The sequence below is a fragment of the Podospora bellae-mahoneyi genome, chromosome 6 (genome assembly GCF_035222275.1).
Source record: "Podospora bellae-mahoneyi strain CBS 112042 chromosome 6, whole genome shotgun sequence".
Classification (NCBI taxonomy): domain Eukaryota; kingdom Fungi; phylum Ascomycota; class Sordariomycetes; order Sordariales; family Podosporaceae; genus Podospora; species Podospora bellae-mahoneyi.
Genome location: NC_085885.1, coordinates 356,913 through 370,905, shown reverse-complemented (window position 1 = coordinate 370,905; position 13,993 = coordinate 356,913). Strand labels below are relative to the sequence as shown.

The window sequence follows — 13,993 nt, the reverse complement described above, 5'->3', positions numbered from 1 at the left end:
TTGGCTGAGCAGCCCCACGACGCGGTCTGAGACGCGTCGAACTCAGGCTTTCTCGGCATGTGCAGGTTCAACTGGGGACAGCATTCCAACTGTCACTCCCACAACTCAGTTTAATCTTGCAACAATCTTCCAATCCCAACTCAGGCTCAAGCTTCATACTGCGAACCGAGCAAGTAACAACCAGGAACATCTCCCGCCAGAGCCCTCGCAATGGAAGAGCCAACGCCAGCCGAGATCGAAAACCAAACTCCCTCCAACATCTTCATCCCACCTTCCGTGATTCCTTCCTCCCTCCTCTCCGGCCGATCCTACACTCACTTTTCCCCTGTTCCCCCATCACTCCTCGCCTCAGCCGAACAATCCGTCCCCGTTTGCCTCGGCGTCGATGAAGCCGGCCGTGGTCCCGTCCTCGGGCCAATGGTCTACGGCATCTTCTACCTCCCTCTCCCACTCTCCGACCCCCTCCTCCGCCAAACCCACCACTTTGACGATTCCAAAGTCCTCACCCCGCAAGTCCGCTCCTCCCTCATGCAAACGCTCTCCACCGCTGGATCCGATCTTCACCAGTCCTGCGGTTGGGCAACCACACTTCTCTCAGCAGGCGATATTTCCGCCGGCATGATGCGCCCTTCCAATGCCGGCGGGTCCTACAACCTCAACGCGCAAGCCATGGACGCAACCGTACAACTGATCCAGGGGATCTACGACAGGGGGGTCAACATTCAGGAGATCTACGTCGACACAATCGGGCAGCCCGCTGCCTACCAGAAGAAGCTAGAGAGGATATTCCCAACGGCCAAGATCACAGTGGCCAAGAAGGCAGATAGCCTGTACCCTTGTGTCAGCGCCGCCAGTGTATGCGCCAAAGTAACGAGAGACGCCGCCTTAGAGGTTTTGTGGAAGACTAGGGGCAGACCGCCCGCCAGGGAGGAAGAGAAGGACAAGAACGAGGAGGACACGGATATGGAATGGGGTTCGGGTTACCCGTCAGACCAGAGATGCGTTACTTGGCTACGCGGCAACATGCACCCTGTGTTTGGCTGGGGTCCAGAGTGCCGATTTAGTTGGGGAACTGCGAAGGATATGCTCGAGGGTCCCAAGGGAGTCAAGGTAGACTGGCCGGCGGATGATGACGGTGGCACTCACCGCCTCGCGGATTTCTCTGTTAAGGACCAGGAAGAAGGCGACGAGCTGGGCACATGGTTTGGGACACCAGCTGGGCTGGAGGCGTTTTGAGATTATAAGGATCAAGGTTGGAAATACACTGGGAACAGGGCAAACCGGAGTTCAAAGGAGTTTTGAGTACTTTATACATAGAGATCTTGTCGCGGACCATAAGCATGAAATCATGACCAGCTGACCCTACCGCATCCGCTTCTACCCACAACGCTTCTTAGACGACAACAAGACTGCATATAACAAACAACCAGAACAACCAAGCTATGTAGGTAACCTTCATGGTCCCGATCCCCCAACCAATTGCTCCGTCCGCTGAACCATCTCTAAATGTCATCATCGTCTGAAATATCCTGTGCCTTCTTACCCCGGCTATCCAGCCGGTCCAGGCTAATATCGGCACCCATCTGCCGTGCGGGAACAGCAAGCGCCTGTCTAGCTGTCTCGTTGTTCACCAAGAAGTCGCGCAGCCTGTCCTTGCCAATGTCAACAGCCTGGTTGAAGGCAGCGTTGCTCATCTGCATCATGGGCCCAAGAAGGTTGAGCGAGTAGGCGATATAGGTACCGCCGCCCATGACAAGAATAAGCATGATGAGGAAAGGGTTTCGCAGAACTGTGAATTGTCAGACATCTGTTGAAATGACACTGGCGAGAGAAGAGTAACGCACCCATGAGAATCTCATTCCACCCAAGAATCAGCAAAATAACATAGAAGTACAAGGGCACCTGGGTGATCCCGCCAATGGCACTTCGCTTGGCTTCAACATAGACTCCATCGGCCATTTTCTTGAACCTCACCACCAGGTCTTGCCGCTTACTTTCACCGAGAACGGTCGTCTCCTCTTCGAGACTTTTGCCTTCCTCCTCGTCGATGCCGCCAATGGGCAAGAGGTCTTCTTCGTCTTCGGGCTCAACACCAGCAGGCTGGACCCCGATGAAAGCTGGAAGGTCTGGTGGCGCATACGTCTCCGACAGTCTAAACCGCGACAGCAGAGGAACGAGGCCCAAGGTTGACTCGCGTGCCTTGGTATAAATCCCTTCAATGTCATCTGTCGGGCGCCAAATTCTCGGGACGCCATCTTCGTCGTACCGGAACTTGTCCTCGAAATTTTCGCGGAGTTTCATGAGGATGTTACTTTCCATCACCTCTTCTTCGATCTTCTCCCTCAGGGCGACCCAACTCTTGCGCCGCAGTCGCCAAAGACCGACCTCGACCTCCTCCGAACTGGCCTCGAAGCTCTTGGCTCTCTCGGCAAATCTCGTCTCAGCCTCCTTGACAATACCAATGAAGGCATTCCAGACCCGGTCCCAAAGGTCCTTTTCTGTGGCTGGCTTCTCGCCACCCTCAGGAGAAACCGAACCCCCCCGTCCAGACCCTAGCTTGTTGAATTCCAAGCCAATGGCATCGCCCAAGCGAGATCTGACCCAGCGCTCGACCCTTATGGCCAAACGACGCATCTCCTCCTTGCGCAACCGCGCGCTGACCTCATCGAGCTCCTTCTCAAAGAGTTTATACTGGGGCTTGAAGTTCGACCAGGCCACTCCCGGAATCGACAGGCTCTTGGCCTCTGTCTTGAAGATTTGCAGCGTCTTGGCCTTTTGCTTCGCCACAATCTCAGCGAACTCATACGATCCGCCCGCCTTTTGCCCTGCCTTGACCGCGCCTGACACGGCTTCACTAAAGGCAGCCACGCCAGCCTTATGAGCAGCTGTCAGCTGAGCCTGGTACAGAGCTTTGAGCCTAGTATCTATCTTGCTCTCGAGCTCGCCCCGCTTCATCGTGTATACACCTTTGTGATAACGGCTGGCCTGTGTCTCGAAGGCCTTGATGCACTTCTCGCGGGCTCCGGCGCCTTGAGCTCCGAGATCCGCCAGTACCGCTGCAGGCTTGCCGAGACGGATTGCTTCCACTTGCTGCTCCTCCAGAGGCGTGATAACAGTATCGAAGCCGACCAGTACCTCGCGGGCGATCTCGTCACACCTAAACTGCGCAAGAAGCTCTTGCTGTGTTGGCAAATCGAGATCCTTGTTGTTAACAATCTGATCCCAGACGCCTCCAGCATAAACTGACAGGCCATCGGCGGGTATTCTCCTGTGATATTCTGGCAGGAAAACGCCTCCGACGAATTCTTGGTCCTTGGTCGAGCGATGGCCAGTGGTAAATCGAGCGCCGAGTCTGTCTACTTCGGCGAGGAACTTTTCAGGTTGGTAAATCTTGTGTGGTAGGGCGGAAAAGGCAAAGTCAAAATAGTCTTCAATCTTGGAATCTTCGAGGCCATGTGGTTTGGAGATGGAAGACCATATCTTTGACAAGTCCGTAATCAGGGTCGTGCGCAGATTCTCGAGGGGGGTGTTGCCGACGAAATCACGGATAACGAAGAATAGGAGGGACCGTGTTTGGGACCTGGTTGCCACGTGTTAGCCGATTCCTCGGGGATGCAGAGAGGGGGCCAGATAATAACGCACTGTTTATCCTTCAAAAACAGCTGCAAGTTGACCTCGAAAACGGTCTTGAGCAGGCCCATGTTTGCGCCTTGGTACAAGCCAACTTGATGCTCCCAGATGTTGACAATCAAAACCTCGCTGGTGGCCAGGGCGAACAGGGCGCTCTTGCGCTCAAAGTCTTGGTCCTCACCACGCTCGCGACCGTCAGTGCCCTCAACATCCATGACGAGGATGTTGTCGGCCATGGGCGAACCGTTTGCGCTATCCCTTTTGTTCTTGGACAGCCATATTCCCTTGGTCGTCTGGCGTCGCTCCGTCTCGGACATGACACTGAACTGGGTGCCAAATAGGTGGTTGAGCAGGGTCGACTTGCCCGTTGATTGCGATCCGAAGACGGAGATCAGGTGGTAGTTGAAGCCAGACTCGGCGACGTGGGTTTCGGTAAGGTAATCATTGAGGTTTGTGCTACATTAGCAATTGAAATGTCAGTGTATGCAATGAAAACTAGCTGCTGCATGCAATCGAGGGCCAGGGTGTCACCAACTTGAAAGACTTGTCTTCGTCGATAACCTGGATGCCATGGTCGTATTGCTTGGCCGTCGGCCCATTGCCGATGGCCGCAAAGTGGCCGTTCATGATGGACGTGTCGGTTGTGACGTAGCTCGAGAAGCAGAAAAGAATACAGGCAAAAAGAATCAAAAGCGCAGCAGGTGTCAGAGGAGATCAATGGTGATTCTCTAGCATACGGGGCGAGGGTGGCTTATTGTTTGGCCATGGTGCGTTTGACGGTGCGGTGTGAAGACAGAGCAAAAATGTTGAAGGGATGCGCAGCAAAAGGTGGCCAAGCGCTGGAGAGCTTGCTGTGACGCCAATCCGCCTTGAGTATGCGCTGGAAGTTTGGAATCCACTAACCCAACTGATTACCGGATTAACCAGGCGACCGAACAGCGTCGCCCGCCCCCTAAGTGGTGGGGGCTTGACGCACTGGCCAGCTGGCCGATATAGGGACGGGGAATTGTCGTCGGATGACGGACGTCTTGCAGTTACACGGCATTTCACATGCCTGCGGCAGCTGCCATAGATAGGTAAGCCATATTTTTTGTGTCACGCGTGTCATCGAGACGGTCCACGTGTAAACGAAACACCTCCAGGGCTGCCTTTGCCAACACATGGGTTCGTCGGCAACGGGACGGGAGTCACCTTCAAACTCAAAGAGAGGTATGCCAGAAAGCTTTGTGGTATATGATCTATGTTGTCCGCTCCAGGCCTCCCTATATACGTAGATGGCACTTATGTGAAGTAATTGCTTTCTTCTTTCATGTGGTCTGCCGTGGATCAGGTTGGCGTAATGCTGCCCAGGTGCTTCAGGACTGTGCTGGAGATTGGAGTTCGTCAAGAGCTAGGGCTAAATTTCTGTCAGTCAGAATCTTGTGTCTCTTACTTGGCGCTACCACTTGCCTGTCTGGCTGTTCGCTGCTCGCCTGCGAGCGAGTATCAACGCTCTCATTGCCGACAAGCAAGGCACCATCACTGTGACGCCAGCTTCGATGTTCGTCCAGATAATGACGTCAAGGTACTCCCAGCTGAAGTTTGCCGCTCCATCGACTCTGAGGACATACACCATACGAACAACTGAGCAGACAATCGTAAAGATGCCAAGACTAAACATGATGAGTGAGTTTGCCTTCTGTCGGCGGGTCTGAAATGCCAACCGCAAGATCGCAGGGATAGGCATCGCCAACAGGACCGATTCCTGCAGAAGGTTTATCACGCTGCCTACGACGACAAACACCTGTAAGTTGATGCAGTTCGGGTGGCGATTTCGTGGGGTATCAACTTCCCAGTTGGTGCTCAAAGGAACACATTGAACTATTGTGTTATGAGGAGAGCGAGGTTGACGACAAGGGTCAAACCCAACACCGCGTGTGTTGCTGTCTGGAACCACGGTTTTGAGAAGATACGGCGGAAGAAAAGAAGTATCGAAATCTTCGACAGCGATACCGTTACAATATTAAAGGACTCGACCACATATAGAAGCTACCTCGCTCGTGAGTATATGACCATATTCCGGCCCATGAAACCTCAAGCTCACTCGGGAAGGCGTATCTTGAGACCCAGAATCCTGTCCTCTCTCTTCAGATGCCACAAGTCGCATCCAAACACCAAGGCACTGCTGGTGTAACTAGTCGCTGACATCACCAAATACGCCAGCTACGTAAGAAGCCATGGTCAGCAGTGTTGATCCCCAAGCTCTGAATGTAAGAAAAGGCAGGACTGAACCCACTCCACACATCATCATCACAATATCATCGACCTCGAGCGTTCCTTTGCCTAGCTTCCACCGGCCAAATGTCCGTACAACCACCAACAGAAGCGCAGCCGTTGTAAGCAACAGAGGCAAAAACAGATCCCTCTTCGACTTCGGGCTTCCTCGCCACACATGTTATCGCCAATCGCGAGGGGTAGTGCCACAAGCAACAGCCCGGCGATCATTATCCCGGCACTTGCAGATTGGCTCAAGGAGGCCCCTGGCATTCTCATCTGGGAGAGGGCAAAGGCACTCAACCCCCCGGTCGTCCTCTTATGGTAGCTACTCCCAACTTGTGCCGAGAATGTGGCCTAGAGGTGAAAATCAAGTTGTTAGTGGTCTGTTGGTTCGTTTGACACAGTTGGAAACGGGACTTACCAAACAATTTGGAGCCGGTTATTGATACCTGTTGTCAACAACAGGCAATAAATCGTGTTTCTGTTGCGGTACCTTGTCAAAGCAGAAGTGATAGTCGCCAGTGCGCAAATATTGCTCCCAAATACCAATAGAATCTTGCTAGAGGGGATGGAGACGGCTCGGAAAGTGATGGAGGTCACTGTGTTAGTGAGGGAAAATAGTCCAACTCGAATTCACCTGTATATACATCACAGCACAGTAACTGTGCACGTACCAATGAATAAACCAGATTTCTTATCGTGGCCAGTCAGCTGCTTGAAGTTTCATTGTTGAAAATTATGCCCCACAATGAGAAGAGAAGATCTAATTAAGAGTCTGACCTAGTCGTCCAAAATCACTAATAGGTATTCAGTCATCCCATCACAAAGCAACTAGCAAAAATGACTGTAACAAATAACATCAATACTCCACCGCTCCTCAACTATTAGCTGACCCCAAGTCCCCAACGGAGCTGGCGTCTTAAAAGGTGATGTTAAGCTTGGGCCGTTTTGCAACCTGTCCTGGGGATAGTTCAAGCAAGATACACCACCGACGTCGTTGTCGCTCGTCTAGTTTACAGTAGCTGCTGCTGTTGATGGCTCAGGAGAACGCGCCCTTGTTTTGAGAATGAGCCATATGAAAAGCTGGGGTATATTTTCGGACCTGTATTGTGGGGTAGTCAGATTGAGCCTTCTTTCGGGGAGGTCAGAGAAAACTCATGTTACTTGCCAGTCAGGGAGTTGTCGTGGGCAATATCTTCTTCCGGTTCCCCCTGTCTTTCAGAAGGAATGGCGTCCTGGCACTACTTCTCTGGGGAACCCTCTTCGACAGTGCAACTACCGGCCACAGAATCGGTGGTTATGTTGTGGGTTGCTTGTTATTGTTGCTGGATGCCTACAGGATTTGCGAACCGGACGTGGACCACAGTGAGGATTACGGGAACCATTTCAGGAAGAATGTATAGGTTCTGTACTTGAAGCCCAGACAGTCAGACTGGCCCGGCAGCAGGTTACAACTGCCGTGCAACGCTGCAAGGCAGGGCAGGAGCAGTCCTGTTCAGGGGCGGCGAACCGGATGAAAGTTAGCACACTTATTTCACAGTGTCGGCCCACGTTGGCGCACGGTCAGTCCTTTGGTACCTCAGGTCAAATCGTTCCCCGCCCTTTTCGGGCATGAGTTCCCTCTACCCGTAAACTCAGAAAGGTATCTCCATGCCAGATCTGACAGACAAGTGTGGCCCCTGAGGCCATAGCGACATCCTAATCTGTTGGATCAAGTTCGTTGTTCTTCAAACCTAACTTGTGTTGAGCCTGAGGGGTTGGCAGAGCACTGACGTCATCCAGACCGATACGTTGTGTCTATCGACAACATCACCAACCCGTTGTCCAATTCATCATACTCCGCCAAAGATGTTATCCAGTGTCGATCCAGCCCTTCTATCCGCTCTTGGGCTGGAACCTACTTCCACCAAGCTGCTTTCCTATGGAGGCTCCGGCTTCTCTTCCACATACAAGCTCGTCTCAACCAAGGAGGGCCATGAGCTCCAGTACTTTGTCAAAACCGGCACAGGTCCTGACGCCGAGGTCATGTTTCGCGGAGAATTTGCCTCGTTGAATGCAATTCACAATGCCGTTCCCTTGTTTTGTCCAAAGGCATATGCCCACGGTCCTCTCCACTCGGCCTCTGCTTCCTCTTCGTCCCCTCAACTTGGCGGTGGCGCCAGCGCAGGAGTAAAATACTTCCTTGTAACAGACTTCATTGATCTTACGTCCTCAGTTTCGGGTGGAACCGGCCTTTCCTTTGCCGCCAAACTCGCAACGTTACATACCACCCCCGCCCCAATTCCAAAGGGGCATTCCAAACCAATGTTCGGGTTTCCAGTGTCTACCTGCTGCGGATCTACACTTCAGGATAACAGTTATCGGGAAACCTGGGCCGATTTCTATGCAGACTGCCGTCTGCGGGCCATACTCAAAGAGTGTATCAAGCAGAACGGCGCGGACAGAGAGCTTTCCGATATGGTGGAGAAAACAGCTAGCAAGGTTGTGCCACGACTCCTGGGAGAGGGGCATCTTAAGGATGTAATTCCTGTCGTTGTGCACGGGGATCTGTGGAGTGGGAATCATGGACGAGGTCGGATTTCTACACAAAAGGGGTCTGAAGAGGTTGTTTTTGATCCGTCTTCCTGTTACGCACACTCGGAGTACGAGCTGGGCATCATGAAGATGTTTGGGGGCTTTGGTGCTGGAGGATTTTGGAAAGAATACCACTCACTTGTTCCTAAATCGGAGCCAGCAGAGGAGTATGATGATCGAGTGGCATTATATGAACTGTGAGTAGCTCACCTCTTTCCTGCTTTGTGATGTTTGCTAACCATGACCTGTCAAGGTATCACCATTTAAATCATTTTGCTTTGTTTGGAGGAGCGTATAGGGGTGGTGTTATGTCCATCATGAGAAAACTTCTGTCCAAGTATGGCTGAAAATATGCTTACCAATGCTGGCTCAGTTGTAAGCACTGAGGTTTTGGTGGCGGCCCGTTGTCGTGGGTTTACCCATAGACCTTTGGTTGCTGTCCTCAATTGTACTGGATCAGACAAACACATGGACTCGACAATTTGGTGCGGCGCTGCCCGCTATACGGACCTGGAGGTTACTTGATGCAGAGATGTGAGCAACGCCACAATAGGTACGCAGATACGCTCTTGATCTCGAGGGCGTGTTCCCCATGTATTTTTTTTTCGTATTGTCCACAAGATGTTGGTGTACGTCTGGCGTATACGTGAGACTGGGCACTGACTAAGGAACGTGGAAGCGTATTCGCGTCAGCGTAATAGGAAGCTCCGCCCCCAAATAGGTTTCCAATACGCCCTTGAGCAGTGCCCCGTCAGGGACGATGTAGAAGCTATCTCTAATCATTTTTGACTACTAAGACTTTCGATATTTGGAATTATCTCACATCTTGCAAGGATTGCGGTGTCCAAGAACTGCGGAGAAATGTTTTCCTCCAAGCATTTAAACCAGCTTCGTCCGCTCCTTATGAGCTCAGCATTCTCTCTACACCGCGCCATCCATCTCAAAAAGCAAACACCATACCACCAAAACACATACATCTTCATCATCCCATCACACAACTGCAAAGATGTTCTCCCCTACCATTGCCAGCATGCTTGTCAGCATTTCAACCATGGCGTCGTTAGGCATTGCGGCACCTTCGAACCTTGCTCAACGGTCACCGTCCCAATTGAGCATCACGGCGCAGCTGCAAATCGCGGATAGGTAAGTGCTGAAAGAGTGCTGTTCTAGCATTAGGTGCGGACTAGATGACTGATGGTATCATATGCAGCGGTGTCGACCGAGCTGCCCTCCTCCCTCAGGACAAGGACTACGTCTACGACTTTAGTCAAAACCCCGGGCGTTTTGCCGATCGCAAAACATTCCCTGCTCTTGTAGGCACTGGGGGTAGTCTGGCTGTCGGCATGCTTCCTCGTAAGTTCACAAACTCGGCAATTCTGTCGTACTTTATGTGAAACAGGCGCTGACATTCTATCGTAGCTTGCGGCATGTCTTTTCTGCACATTCACCCTCGCTCCACCGAATTGTTCGCCGTTATTGACGGACGTGTTCTCACCGAAGCGGTCCTTGAGGCCGGCGTCGTCGATGCAGACGGCAAGCCGAGGATCATTCGCACCGACCTTGGCCCAAACATGATGACTGTGTTCCCTGGTGGAGCCTTTCATACACAGTTGAACCCCGAATGCACCAATGCAAGCATCGTCGCTGCTTTCCCGTCCGAAGACCCCGGGATTGGTTTGATCTTGCCGCAGACTTTTGCCCTAGATGACGAGTGGCTGGAGACTCAATTTGGTGATGTCTCTACCGACGAAATTGCCCAACTCAGGGCTTCCCTTCCTACTGGGTTGTTTTTGCAGGCAGAGGATTGCAAAAAGAAATGCGGAATTCAAACCGAGTAAGATTGGGTTTGAGGAGGTCTATGGGGGAACCTATATCTTATCTGGACCTAGTCCTACATTTCTTTTTTTTTGCATTAGACTGACGGCTCACCTTTGTTTTGACGGCTGATCTCTTTCCCGCCAGCACACATTCACTCGATCTCAACACTTCACTTCGCTTCTTCGCACGCTTTTTTCCAGCGTTCTCATGCAGGAACTCCTGGCACACTTGATAGAATCCAATAGATAACAGTTTATCGAAAATCAATCTTACCTCTTTATAAACCCATGTGGATACACCTATCGCAAACAAACCCACGAAGCAGAACATGGACATGAATAGTAATCCCCGTTATCAGTACCCGTCGTTTTCAAAGCAAAAGCCATCAATGCCTCTTACCCACATAGCTAGCTAAGTGTGGATAGAAAAGTTCATGAAGGTCAAATCTTGGGCTGCCGAGCTAACACGCAAGAGATATGTAGACCTGGATGAACCACGCATATACCCTACAGCGCCAGATAGAATACTGGAGAAGATACACAGGCCTCTTACCAGGCTCCATAGGGATCACAAGGTCTATCAGGCCTAAACAACATCACTAGGCTCTAGGATAAAAAGTTTGCATACCCCAAATACTTGGACTTGCAGTTTAAATCAATCAACCCATCATATATTGTTGTCTGTACCTATCTATGAACCGTGAATTATTCTATTAAAAGTTAGGGCAGTAGCAAAATTTCCACTCCCCCTGCTTTCGACTTTATATAATCAGATATGACCCTCTGTCCCAACCTCCGTGATCACCTGTTTCTTCAACTCAGCGTAAATTCTATACATGCTCGCCGGCCACCAAGTATTGTTCTCCTGTAAGGACCCAAGCCCCTTATTACCTATAATTGTTACAATTCTACCTAGCTCCCAAACCCCTATCCCGCCAATCCACCAAACCCCATCCAACAGCATTACCAAGACCAGCCAACTATGAGAAAAGATTCGTTAGTATAATGATATCTTGGTCGCTCCAGCGGGAGTACTTGAAGCATATGGACAAAGAAAACAAGAGGCTTTGGTACTCACTGTGCAAAAATGTCGACAGCAAGCCCCTCAGAAGCTACTACATCTTCGACCGCACGGCAGTCAGAAAGGTGCTCCACTGACGTCTGAACTAGAGTTAAATACTCGGCTGGAACCCTGTTGACAAAAGCGGTGATTGTGCGTCTGAAGGGCCTCGTTGGGGTGGCCATGGTGACACGAGCAAGATAGTTGCGCAGCCAGGGCGAGACATAAGATAATCGGCTCCTAGGGGGTGGCGGCGCGGGCGATGAATAGCTGCTTGATGGTGACAGCTTCGAATGGATGGCGTTTGTGTTGGTGTGGAGAACTTCGTCCGCAATGGCCTCGAAGGCCCGCAATGCCACAAAAGAAAATGCGATGCCGGGATCGGTTGGCATTTCAGCCCGTTTGACTTCGGCCCTCATCCGTAAGCCTTTGATGGCGGCTTGGAAGGTGGCCGCTAGGATGGGGAGGAAAAGGTCGCTAGTAGGCTTCACGGGGCCGTCCTCGGGCGAAGTAACACGGATTATAGGATCGGGTGATAGTTGGTAAAGAGGACTGGCTGGAGGGAAACTTTCTCCAAAGTTTGTGTCTGAGCAAGGCTCGCACGGCTCGTCAATGTCATTCAGCATGCCATTGTAAGCGAGGTGGGCCGCGCGGATGAGGGATACCCATTGTAGTTGTGTTGGAACAAAGCCGGTTGGGATATCAGGCATGGTTCCCGCCCACTGAATTCGGACAGAGTGATTTGCCAGAATGTACAAGACCATCAACGGCGCGTTGGCGAGAGTGGCATCGTAACATTCTCGATGGAGGTTAGAGATATCATTTTGAGTTCGTCGTAATGACTCCCTATGCCGATCCTCTGCGATCAGTAACAATGCGTGGGCCTCATCTCTGTGCCTTTCGTCTACCGTGGGCTGTGATATGATGTCGTGACACTTGCATATCGCCGCCAATGCGAGAATCGAGTTCATGAGAGCTCGAGAGCGAAAGGCAAGATTTGGAAATCCTTCCTGGAGAGCGTAAAGGTCGTCGTTGTCGTAAGCTATTGCCTGGGAAGTGTGGGTGAGGTAGTGTCGGAGCAATTCGAGCTGCTCTGCGTTCAAGGAGCCTGTTCCATGGATGGAAAGAACCGAGGGTGAGCGGGACAGCGCAGGGGAGACTGGAAGCCAATCCTCCCTTTGCGGTTGGCGCGACTGATATTGGCATTTCAGATCTCGGTCAGCACATCTGGTGCAGCATGGCCTGCGCTCATCACACTAACAGATGATGAATTTAATGTTTTAGTATGGCCCCAAATGTCAAATAATGGCATGGTGAATGCATGGCGGTAACTCCTTACCTTTTTCCGACGCTGTTTACATGGCAAACAACCATTTCGTGACTTTTTGTGAGGCCGTCGTGTTCTATATTCTGTCTCCATGATAGTTTGAGAGCAAAAGATGAGTCTGAGCGGTACCTTCCTGACGTCTTGAACATGGGAAGTGTTTACAGAAGTAGAGTTGTGGGGGCAGGATCTGACTAATACCATCTGGCTCAGCCCACACCCGATGATGCCACTGATACCGATTTGCAGCTAAGGTAGGTATTTGGAATGGGAATAACAAGGTTCATGTTACCGAAGTGCACCGATTGGCCTATGCTTTTGTAGCGGCGGTGTCAGCATTCTGTTGGAAGCTGTCTTCCAATGATACAGCATGTCATCTTCCTCCAAACAAGGAACGACCCCGAGCACAGCCACCACAGAGTGCAAACCCAGTCTTGGCTTGTGTTGATTTTGAGTGCCACCCCGTGAGTACTGGACGGCTGAGCCAAGGTTGGGGTATGTCAAGGAGATATAACACCCGAGGGAGATGCAGATTGGAGACAAGTAATGGGACGATCTACTCTTATCACTCGTATAATTGCATGTAGGGATGTATGGCATGGGGCCTTATCGGTTATCGTTGATCAATGCAACAGGCTAGTAGGTAGGAGTAATAAACAGAGGCCCATGTTTGGCTTTGAGTTCTGCTGACATTGCTTTTTCACAATCGGTATAACCAGAATAGAAAGCACGGCAAGATAGGCAAGGTACGCATATGAAAGTGAATAAAACGCAACTGGCACAGAAGACCGACAATGGCTACCTAGTGTTGCGACCACCTATTGAGTGAGAAGGTGTAAGGATACGTCTAGATAGGTAGGAGAGATATTATAGAGACCGGGATTAGAATCTCGTACTCAAATTTCGTTGCTATAGTCCAGCATCTCTCTCTTTGATGCACCCATATTCTTAGGTATCCCGAAACAAAGGAAAGGAGTAGCTGGGAAATAACATGGCTCTTCCACCATCAGGTTGGCATCACAAGAAGCCATTGGGTACCCCAAGATGAATCAACCCGGAGCGATGAGATGTGTTTAGCGAATGAGGTAGGTATGTTGAGACACTGTTTACCAGAGCTGTTGTACTAGGTCTCTACCCTCGGTACACACTGGTCTGGTTCATGATTGGGGTTATCTTTTCTTGTCTGGTATCTTCTATCACGAGGTGTTGGCTCAGGCCGGAAGAGTGAGGTTCCTGTTCCAAATTTGCAGCCCACATAACCCTCCACTGCTCCCGTCTACACAGGTTTTGGCAGAGATATGCATGACTGAAGTCTTTAAGTGTCACAATTTA

At 51.1% G+C, this 13,993-nt stretch overlaps 6 protein-coding genes across 6 annotated transcripts; 4 read left to right on the top strand and 2 right to left on the bottom strand.

The window, feature by feature from the left end:
* Positions 1-210: 210 nt before the first annotated feature.
* Positions 211-1,236, top strand: QC761_603810 (uncharacterized protein; the record flags this gene model as incomplete). The annotated part of the gene is made up of 1 exon (XM_062880832.1): positions 211-1,236. One exon carries the CDS (start codon positions 211-213, stop codon positions 1,234-1,236), a length of 1,026 nt encoding a protein of 341 aa, XP_062729058.1.
* On the bottom strand, positions 1,221-4,751 carry SEY1 (Dynamin-like GTPase that mediates homotypic ER fusion). Its single transcript, XM_062880831.1, has 4 exons — positions 4,166-4,751; positions 3,643-4,086; positions 1,845-3,580; positions 1,221-1,789 (listed from the first exon to the last, which is right to left on the bottom strand). The coding sequence occupies exons 1-4, from the start codon at positions 4,255-4,257 to the stop codon at positions 1,503-1,505; spliced, it is 2,559 nt and encodes an 852-aa protein (XP_062729057.1). The 5' UTR covers positions 4,258-4,751; the 3' UTR covers positions 1,221-1,502.
* QC761_0088230 (uncharacterized protein) lies at positions 4,681-5,877 on the top strand (the record flags this gene model as incomplete). Its single annotated transcript, XM_062872938.1, has 5 exons — positions 4,681-4,706; positions 4,773-4,839; positions 5,046-5,295; positions 5,430-5,669; positions 5,858-5,877. The coding sequence occupies 5 exons, from the start codon at positions 4,681-4,683 to the stop codon at positions 5,875-5,877; spliced, it is 603 nt and encodes a 200-aa protein (XP_062729056.1).
* Positions 5,878-7,482: 1,605 nt separating this feature from the next.
* On the top strand, positions 7,483-8,807 carry QC761_603790 (uncharacterized protein; the record flags this gene model as incomplete). Its single annotated transcript, XM_062880830.1, has 2 exons — positions 7,483-8,657; positions 8,714-8,807. The coding sequence occupies exons 1-2, from the start codon at positions 7,735-7,737 to the stop codon at positions 8,805-8,807; spliced, it is 1,017 nt and encodes a 338-aa protein (XP_062729055.1). The 5' UTR covers positions 7,483-7,734.
* Positions 8,808-9,466: 659 nt separating this feature from the next.
* Positions 9,467-10,519, top strand: QC761_603780 (uncharacterized protein; the record flags this gene model as incomplete). Its single annotated transcript, XM_062880829.1, has 3 exons — positions 9,467-9,603; positions 9,671-9,813; positions 9,880-10,519. The coding sequence occupies 3 exons, from the start codon at positions 9,467-9,469 to the stop codon at positions 10,296-10,298; spliced, it is 699 nt and encodes a 232-aa protein (XP_062729054.1). The 3' UTR covers positions 10,299-10,519.
* A 407-nt stretch (positions 10,520-10,926) lies between these two features.
* On the bottom strand, positions 10,927-13,067 carry QC761_603770 (uncharacterized protein). The gene is made up of 3 exons (XM_062880828.1): positions 12,677-13,067; positions 11,356-12,593; positions 10,927-11,257 (listed from the first exon to the last, which is right to left on the bottom strand). The coding sequence occupies exons 1-3, from the start codon at positions 12,863-12,865 to the stop codon at positions 11,047-11,049; spliced, it is 1,638 nt and encodes a 545-aa protein (XP_062729053.1). The 5' UTR covers positions 12,866-13,067; the 3' UTR covers positions 10,927-11,046.
* Between the last annotated feature and the right edge of the window lie 926 nt (positions 13,068-13,993).

Bases quoted from the DNA above. Each gene is read 5' to 3' on its own strand.
- SEY1 (XM_062880831.1), bottom strand. From the start codon at position 4,257: ATGAACGGCCACTTTGCGGCCATCGGCAATGGGCCGACGGCCAAGCAA. The intron at 4,087-4,165 runs GTTGGTGACACC...TTGCTAATGTAG, and splicing joins GACGAAGACAAGTCTTTCAA to CACAAACCTCAATGATTACC. The intron at 3,581-3,642 runs GTGCGTTATTAT...CGTGGCAACCAG, and splicing joins CTGTTTTTGAAGGATAAACA to GTCCCAAACACGGTCCCTCC.
- QC761_603770 (XM_062880828.1), bottom strand. From the start codon at position 12,865: ATGGTATTAGTCAGATCCTGCCCCCACAACTCTACTTCTGTAAACACT. The intron at 12,594-12,676 runs GTAAGGAGTTAC...ATCATCTGTTAG, and splicing joins GTAAACAGCGTCGGAAAAAG to TGTGATGAGCGCAGGCCATG. The intron at 11,258-11,355 runs GTGAGTACCAAA...CTTTTCTCATAG, and splicing joins GCTGTCGACATTTTTGCACA to TTGGCTGGTCTTGGTAATGC.